At 34.2% G+C, this 9,542-nt stretch overlaps 2 protein-coding genes across 2 annotated transcripts; both read left to right on the top strand.

The window, feature by feature from the left end:
* The first annotated feature begins 2,485 nt into the window (after positions 1 to 2,485).
* LOC107018246 lies at positions 2,486 to 5,652 on the top strand. Its single transcript, XM_015218672.2, has 8 exons — positions 2,486 to 2,646; positions 2,739 to 2,872; positions 3,282 to 3,354; positions 3,920 to 4,002; positions 4,748 to 4,786; positions 4,903 to 4,973; positions 5,041 to 5,155; positions 5,232 to 5,652. Exons 1-8 carry the CDS (start codon positions 2,598 to 2,600, stop codon positions 5,298 to 5,300), a joined length of 633 nt encoding a protein of 210 aa, XP_015074158.1. The 5' UTR covers positions 2,486 to 2,597; the 3' UTR covers positions 5,301 to 5,652.
* A 555-nt stretch (positions 5,653 to 6,207) lies between these two features.
* Positions 6,208 to 9,362, top strand: LOC107018195 (protein SPA, chloroplastic). The gene is made up of 5 exons (XM_015218613.2): positions 6,208 to 6,522; positions 6,648 to 6,731; positions 7,040 to 7,091; positions 8,729 to 8,885; positions 9,035 to 9,362. Exons 1-5 carry the CDS (start codon positions 6,358 to 6,360, stop codon positions 9,054 to 9,056), a joined length of 480 nt encoding a protein of 159 aa, XP_015074099.1. The 5' UTR covers positions 6,208 to 6,357; the 3' UTR covers positions 9,057 to 9,362.
* The last annotated feature ends 180 nt before the right edge of the window (positions 9,363 to 9,542 follow it).

Below are 9,542 nucleotides of genomic sequence, written 5' to 3'. Positions count from 1 at the left end.
CAAGGACGAGTGTGCCGCCGCCGTTCGCAAGCTACAGCCGTGACTGATGTGTTGAAGCTTCGGGGAGCTTCAACGGGCCTTTCAGTTGACTGATGAGAAGGCCGCTGTAGCAGGAGAGAGTTGAAAAAGATTACTAGACATACAAGTGTTCTAAGTGGATGACAGTTGAAATTCTTCAAGCCTCCAAGTGGGAGATTGTTGGGCTTTGTGGAGGCTTGTGAGCCGGCCCGACCCATTACTGAAACCCTAGGTTAACCATTTGGTTTTCCTATAAATATGATCCTTGTATTTGTAATTTCAAAGAGCAGCACAAGTCAAATAAAAATCCTCCTGTTACAGTCGTGGAGTAGGGAAACCGAACCACGTTAAATTCTTGTGTGTCCCGTTTGTGTTCCGTTTCTCTTTTCTCTAGATTATTTGTGTGTGTTGTGTGTTTAATTCCCAACAATTTTAATAGTCTAATGTGATAAATTTAGGTTTGTTTCAAAACCTATAATAACGTGTCTTCTAAATTAAATATTTTAAATAAATATTTTAAATAACGTTATAAATAGAAATAATTTTACTAGACAATATATAATATTATATTATTGTATGGTTGAAAAAGGTGTCCCTCGACATTTGGGGTTCATTGAACAACTTTTATATGTGGTCAGACTCACACAACGGCTATATATGGCATTCTACAATCATGTGATTTCATGTACAATTATTATTTTTAATTATGTAGAATGAAATTTTAGTTGAGAACTTTAAAGATGTAATAAAAAACGTATACAAAATAGTCTTATTTAAAAAAAAAATTATTTTAAGAAAAAAGAATACGAATAATATTACTATAAAAATTCACGTAGAGTAATTTCGAAAAGTTAATCAGAATTATATGTATAAATTTGAATAATATATATTACTCACACTCTTCAAAAATTTATCGTCACTTGCGTAGCGAATTGTTCAAAAAGCTTCTTCCTTACCTTTATTTAAAGACCTTACTAATATGAAGATCATAAAAGGGATGGTCACACCATCACATGCTTTGCAATGATAGGCACTTTGTTGGCCTGTCACCCTCACACTCTTGATCCATTTTTATTTTACTTTTATCGTTTTTGTTAGATATTCGATATTTATAAATTTTTTATCTAATTTAGATGTATACTTTACAAGATCATACTTTAAGATAGATATGTTCACCAATAAAATCTTTTTATATTAAAAAATTAAAATTATAGTTAAGACGAAGAAATCATCTTTTTTATTCTTGTCTTGCTTTTACGAACAACTATTCCGTCCCCATTGTCCTATCATTTTGGTGCATTGTGAATTTTCAGTCATATGTATAAATAAAATAAAATGTACATTTAATTTTTTATTATATTAACGTAATTACTCTGCTCGATAGTTATAGCCTACAAATCTAAAAGTAATGGCACATCAAAACATAAAACCCATGGTGGAGCTGGGCCTATTGCTATTGCTCCAGCGACAAAGGCCTGGGTGCGAGTGTTATTATTTAAGAAAGTTCAACGAGTACAAAGAAAGGCAGACACGTTTAGAAGGTTCTAGGGTCGCGTTTTAATATAAGTATCGGACACTAGACAAGAACTCATTATTAATATCAAACGATGCATACCCAGTAAGCCAGTAGGTTGCTCACTCCGTTTTAATTATTTTTAAAAGAGAAAATTATGCGGTTAAACAAATTTATACTAGTTAATTACTCGTTACAGACATAGTTTGTTATAATTATCACTTGCGACTAACATTATACATAAATTACGTTGATTGACTTTCTTTCTTTGATTTGTATTTGTATTTGTATATGATTGTTTATATTTGTATACGACGTTGATTTCCTTTGGTTTTACAGTTTTTTCATCATATACCTTCATTTTTTTTGTGTATAACTTTTTAAAATTTATAAACGTGTAATTTTTGATTTTGTATAATGTAATTGTATAATAGTTTAAAGTTCATATGTTTATGTTTATATCAATCCATTATTTCAAGTTTTATTATATTTGTATAATTTTAAACTTTATATTACTCAATTTTACAAAAATATATGAATTACACAAACATACCTGCAAATTGTACAAATTTTTATCATCTCTTACTCGCCTCTCGCCTCTCTTCTCCCTCTTCCGATCTCGCTCGCCTCTCTCCTCCCTTTCCCAATCTCTCTCGCTACAATATACAAATACATATGTATAATATACAATTATCTAACATACAATTCACCACTCCGACTCTCTATCCTCTGTCCTCTCTCGCTCGCCTCTCCCAGTCTCGCTCGCAACTCTTCTCTATAGCATGTAGTTATGAATCATAATTAACAAACTCTAACTATGAATCATAATTAGCGTAATTTTGAGTGATTATATGCGAAAATTCCTCTTTTAAAAATTATTTTTCACCCAGTTTTCGTAGCCCGCATTGAACTCGTTGTAAGTATTTTTGTATGTTGACATTTTTACCCTTGAGCTTTAGACATATCAGTGGCTTGCAATGGAGCGAAACGGATAGAGCGTGGAAATGACAAAATTAAGGGAAATCATCTACAGCCTCTCACTCTTTTCAATTTCAGAGAAACTGCAATGGAGAGCGCTCTTCTCTCTGCTTCCCGCTTCACTACTGCTCTACACAGTTGAGCAGAATTTCTGTAAAATTAGTCTTTGTTAAGCTTATCTTAAAATTTTCTTGTATTGTAAACTAATTTTTGCTTTGTATTTTATCAGAAGCAGAAAGAGAAGTAGTAGGTGGGCCTGTGGCTGTGAGGAAATTACAGAGCTCATTCTATGGCAAAGAGATTAATAGTCATGGTCTTTTCACTAGAAACTTCAAAAAAATCAATTTCACTATCACCTCAGTGGTTAGTTAATTCATATTTCTCTATTTTCTGTTTTTTCATTTGATCTAATTTTGCCTTTGGAATTTGAGATGATCTTATTGCTAATATAGAGAAGCCTCTATAGTGAGGCAGAACCAATATTAGAAGTTTGGGGTTCTAAAATTTGTCATGGAGCTGTCAATCAGTTTTGTTAGAGGTATACTTAATTTTCTAGTACAAATATAGGGTTTGTGAAGAAGCAACCCCACCGTGCTCTGCCCCTGATAGTGAAATGCAGTTTATAAAGAGCATATAATATAACATAGTATGAAAGTTGATTCAAAGAAAACCAGGCTGTTATAGGGAAATGTTGGACGATTGTTATAGAGATGTTTGACTGTATCTAATTGTAGTTTCCTGGGAATTTGGGCTGATGTTCGTGGTTTGGCAGATGCGGAAGAAACTGATAAAGAAGGAGACTGTTGTTCCTGACCCAGATTACCGAATTCCTATTGTCCTTCTAGGTGCATCTTTCAATTCTCTTCATCTTTGATTAATCAACATTTTAAAATTTATAGTTGAAGTTAAACACATTGTTTGGATTGTTGTTACCTGTGGTATTGTATCGTAATGTTACTTAAGCTACGCTAAATTTTGTTGTATCGAATTATTAACTCCATAATGTAAACTCCATATAATGCAACAACTTAATTGGTGTGATCACGTGGGCTTATCATCTTTCTTTCTTTTTTCTTTCTCATTTTGCCCTTATTTTGTATTTAATAATCATATTACTTTAAACCCTATCATAACTCTATCTCATACTCTATTTCTTTTGATAATATTGTAAGCTTATTGTTCAAATTGTTGGTACATGGTGGTCTTATGAAACAATAGGAAACAATACAATATATACATTATATTCATCAAAACAATACAACAAAGTACATTACAATATACTACATTCTGAAACGATATGTGCAACCATCCAAACAAGCTGTTATTTGTTGAAGAATTTCCCTCGGTCCCTTCCCCATTTCATTTTTCTCTAGTGTCTTTGTTCTAATTTTTACATTTTTGTATTAACAGGGTTATCTGGTGGTTTATTTTATGTGGAAAATCTACCAGCAGCAGTTCCTATTGGTCTTCTTGGATTACTCCTGTTATTCCAGGTACCTCTTCTTTTCTTTTTTTTTTTAACAAATGAGATGGAGAGCAAAACTGTAATCGTCTTACTAGAATGAAGTTTCTGTTACTTCTGTTTTGAGCGGTTTCATCCTTCATGGCAACATTAAAAGGTTGTCCAGTCATCTACAAGGCACCCGTGCTTTGTGAATCATAGGCACTGAGGCTTTCCTTTACTTGATGCACGTTTACATGTCTACTGTTTGTGGCTTTTAGCAAACAAAAACTGTGAGGTAGGAATTCACCGATATGTACTAAATTTTTCCTACCTCAGTGAGGTGCATGAATTGTACCTAGAAAAGATAAGTAGGAGAGAATTTTGCTTACATTGCCTAAAGAAACTTAAGAAAGTAATTCAGAAGCCAACTTAGAGATTCTAGGTTCGAATCCCAACTACACTTTTTGTCAGATCACAACTCTAAATTGGTGGATTTCTTTTGGAAACCTGTGCTTCTGAGTTGAAGAGGCTGCTCGATGTCTCTCTCGAGATGTGCATAAGCTGATGGGATGACCAATAACCCAAAAAAGAAGGAAAATCACCTCAGAATCTTCTGTCAAGAGTTGAACCCCATGACATCCAAGTTATAACGGGGAGCTTCTTCTATTGCACCGGATCTAGTAACAGATCATCTTTTCATTCTGCTTATTATCTTAAGTTCCGTGATCTCGTTATTCATTTAGCATCTATCAGGCTGGCATTGCTTATTGATTCACATCGTTTTTCCCTTGCAGACAACAAGAGTGAGATTTGTCTTTGATGATGAGGCTCTGGTATGTATAGCATGTGGTTACATTCTTATTTGTATAAATCTGATGTAAACAATTTATATACCATTGCGTTGTCATATTAGTTGTTCTCTCTACTTGCTATGTTAACTTCGTTGCAGGAGGTGAAAGTTGGGGAGCAACTCGAGGAGTCAGGTGAAAATGTTTTCGTGGGTGGAAAGAACCGCTGGAAGTAAGTAGAAGGCAATCCTTGCTCTAAGTCAGTTTTGCCAAATGGCTGATTCAAATGATGTGAACAGATATTCTTCATTTGTGAACTGGGAGCTATGGTGGCCAAACTTTCCGATTTTGGTTTATTTTAAAGAGAAACAGACAAAACCCGAGGGACAAATACACTTTTTCCCAGTGATTTTTGTAAGTGCTTTTAAACTTAGAATGAGTATCTTTTGCTTCACATGTGAGGTTTAATCTGATGAAATTTCATAAATAGAACGGGAAGCAACTGTACGATGCTATGGTGGAGAGATGTGGCCCTTCAAAAACTAGCGGACCAAAGTAGTGCAACATGATCTCCAGGGAGAAGACGAATATGAGCCAGAGAAACCATACAATCAGAATTTGTGGCAAAGGTATGAAGCTCAACGAGGTTAAGGAACTCGTCAGTTGAGTTACAAGATGTGGTTTAATCAATTAATGTATATTCCCTTTCATGTTTTTACACGTCTGTAAAATCACAAAGATAAACTAATGTTCAATCTGAGTTTGTGTCACAACTCACAAAATCATGTATTATATGTATCACCATTACTGTATGAAAGGCGGTAACTGGATGCAAACTATATGTATTCACATTTGGGATGTGTTACAAGTTCTAGCTCATATATTATATCATACATTTTACAGTTCTAACATATAGTTTGGTTTTCATTTTTCTTGAAATATATGTAGATATGTTTGCAGAACGCTGATCTGCCTATGGTTAAAAGTGGCCAGTGCAAAGCACATAATTAGCATATACGTATCAATCGTAATTAGTTACATTAGCGTCAGTACCAACAAATACATAATTTGAGAAATGTATAAGTCACAAGAGTTACATCCCAAATATTGTTTCGATGAGTTAAAATCGCACTGAAAGTTGAAGATTTTTTATATAAGTGTGGTAATCGCCTATCATTAGTAAAGTAGGTTAAAATCACGAAGGATTAAGATTCAATTTTAGTACTTCACATATATTGAACTTTACTAAGTATATGATAATGAATAGAGTAATCAAGTTGCGTATAGGCTTAGACATAACCTATATATAAAAAGAACTATACAAAATTATTACATCAAACGTAAAAACAACCTCCACAAAATGACGATAGAGGGGATAATTTAACACGAATATTTCTTTTTTGAGTTACCATTTAGATTATATATATATATATTTTTTTTTAAAAAAAAAACACAATGAAGTGACTGGTAAATATGAAATGTGTCCCCACACAATCCAAAGGCTTAACAATGGATAGCTAACAACAGTTGGTGTCAGTTTCAGAATTTCTTGTTTTTCTGATTCTGATGATAGCAAAATCCATAGCTAAACTAAACATTGAAAGAAAAGGGAGGAAATGTTAACAGCACCTTCACTTTCCCGCTTTAAGTCTCCATTTATCAGCTCACCTCTTAAGCTTCCTACTCTTTCTTCTTCTTTTTTCACTCAGAAATTTCATCAAACACGTCGTAGGCGAAATTCTTACCCATGTATTAGAGCTGTGGATCTTGATCAAAACACGGTTCTTTTCTTTCTCAAGTTCTCTTTTTGTGTTTTTCTTCCATGATTGTTGTTTAATTTCAGTTGATCTCATATGGGGTTTTTTTATTTTTTTATTTTTGGGGGGGTTTGTAATGTACTTGGCAGGTGATAGCAATTACAGTTGGGGTGCTCAGTGTTGCTATTGGAGTTGGAATTCCAGTTTTTTATGAGACCCAAATTGATAATGCTGTAAGTTTTAAGATTTAATTTTATGAAATATGCTCTTTGAATAATTTTTTGTACCTTTCTTGATTATCCGGGATGCTACTTACGGGTTCTGCAGAGCTCAGTTGCTTGGTACAACTACAGTATTTGTTACATTTCATTTCTCGAGAGTCATTTGACTAATTTTCTAAGCTGGATTATATAAGAGTAATTTGATATTTTAAAATTAACTATGTTTGATATATAACTCTGTTTTCCTAGTCATTTTATTGCTTGACAATTCCTGCGATATATATCTCCGTTTTCATAGTTAAAGAATGTACATTTTGTAGGCAAAAAGAGAGAACACTCAGCCCTGCTTCCCCTGCACTGGCACTGGTGCTCGTAAGTATTTCTTAAACTAGACTTTCCATTCTGTTGTTTCTTTATATGTTCGATCCGATAAGTACAAATGAGCCTAGAGGTATATTGTTATGTCCACAAGTGTACTTAAAATACATAATTGGTGGATGGCACTCAATTAAGAAATTTGAGCTGAATGGCTGCCCAAAGAGCCGCAGAATTGTATTTCGGCTTAATTAAACTATTTTGAGACAATTGCAATAAGTGAGAGTTTCCTGTTTGCCTTTGAACCCCCAGAAGTTTAGTTTCTTTTGAAAATATTTACTGGAAGCCAGTAGTTCTTGTTGTTGAAGGAGTGCGTACATTGGTTCAACAACAACAAAAGTAGAGCCTGTGTTGTTGTATTTCTGATTTCCAGGTAAAGTTTTATTTGCCGTTTGCAGTGAGATATGGGAGAATATAGATTGTAGAATAAGGGCAAAAGTTTCAATATCCTCAAGATAAAACTATGAAGTACATGTTTTGATTTGTGCTTGGCTTCAGTTTTAGATGCTGTAGTACATTTTCTGATGGTTTTTGGCCCATGAAGAACATTCATCAATCCTTGTGATCACTCGATTCTTTCTTATAAGTCTCAGGAAAATAACTCTTATGGTTCCTTCCTATATTCTAGTTTAAGATATAACTTGCACCACTTGTTTTCTTCGTTTAGTAATTATGCTCATTTGCAACGAATCTAGTTATTTGCTTGCCAGTCAAGAGAAACTAGACTATGGTTTGAGCTATTCACATCTCTTATATTAGTGATGTTTTTGCTTGTATGCGTCATTTATCAACTTCCGAAAGTCCGAGCAAAGACACTAAACCCACATGTCAATTGCTTCCATGGATCTTAAGCTGACTTATTAAAATGGTCTAGTTTTGTATCACTTAAAATTGACATGTATGACTTGTTGATCAAAATATCTGACATGATGGATAGAGCAAATTGTGCATTTCTTAGAAATCCTTCCAAAATGCTCATAGTATGGATCTAGGATTTATTTTTTAATCACTTAATTCGTATGCACTTCAAAGATGTCATTGTAGGTCGACGCCTATCCCTTAGCATGTCTCTAGTGCCTTTAAGGAATTTCTGGTTGCAGCTACTTACATCAATTACCAATTACCAATGAGCTTCTAGAAAATCCATGGCTCTGATCCAACAATTTTATTCAACTTGCAATTTACTCCTGGCTTGACTTAAATCTCTCCTTCTCATAGATACCGCCTTTGTAATTGGGAAGTGTTCTAATCCTGGCCCTAAGGTGGTTCTATCTGCTGTGGTGTTTTTGATCATCGAAGAGAGCGACGAAGAGAAGGGTGATTTATGATTTGACGTTTTTGTTTTTCTAAAATTTGCTAGGTGAATAATCTTGACAGTTTCCACTTTAACTATCAAAGTGAATCTTCGGTGTCATGTGCCATCAATTAAGATTGCATGTATAGACACTACATCACCCAGTAAAAGAGGAGAATTGAGTTATTGAACCATACAATCTTACTGAGGTTCGATTATTCAAAAAGTAGTCAGTAGATTGTCTGATCAAAGACTGTAGAGCCAGTTAATCCTTAAAACCTAACATTCTTTGAGACTGACTTAGAGCTAATACTTATGAGGGGAAGGGCTTATATTGCAGAGAAATGCAGATTTTGCATGGGTACTGGCAGTGTGACGGTGGAGCTTGGAGGGGGTGAGACAGAAGTCTCTCGGTGCATCAATTGTGACGGTGCTGGTGGTTTGACTTGCACAACATGTCAAGGAAGCGGCATTCAACCTCGGTACCTTGATCGCAGGTGAGTTATCATTCTTTACACCTCTTACTACACACACAAAAAAAGAAAACATAGAATCGCGACTTCTGTTTATATTTTGTATGATAAAGAGAAGTTAGAATTCAGTCTTGGAGAGACAAATACTGAGAGTGTCATCTTCTTCTCGACAGGGAATTCAAGGACGATGATTAGATATGGAAGAATAGTCAGCATGGATGCCACAACTTGTTTATTGTCTAGAAGACCTGTCATTTTGACCTGAATATATTGACACAAAATTGTGTGAAATTCATTTATATTCATCCCCTCTCTCTGCCTTTCTCAGTTTTCACACATTCCTTTCACCTTCTGTTCTTACATGTAATCTTTAACAAGTTGAGCAATACATGATTTCAATACCAGCTTTGTCCAATTGCTAGATGTTGTAAAAGAGCCAAATATAGTGTGTTTGAACTATAGTTGAGGCAATGAAACTGAGCACTTGTGTGTATTGCATTTTTTTAAAATCTTTTTGTTAACATATTATAAAAATAAATTGGAGATGAATTCTCTTCCTTTTCTCAAATTTAATTTAAGTTATATATACCGATACCTTTAGTGTGAGTAAGTTTTACAACTATTGGTCATTGGGTTATACATATGTATAATTTTACATTGGATAGGATTAATAATCTTGAA

Source organism: Solanum pennellii, chromosome 4 (assembly GCF_001406875.1).
Source record: "Solanum pennellii chromosome 4, SPENNV200".
Lineage (NCBI taxonomy): Eukaryota > Viridiplantae > Streptophyta > Magnoliopsida > Solanales > Solanaceae > Solanum > Solanum pennellii.
This window is presented reverse-complemented; position numbering and strand designations above follow the sequence as displayed.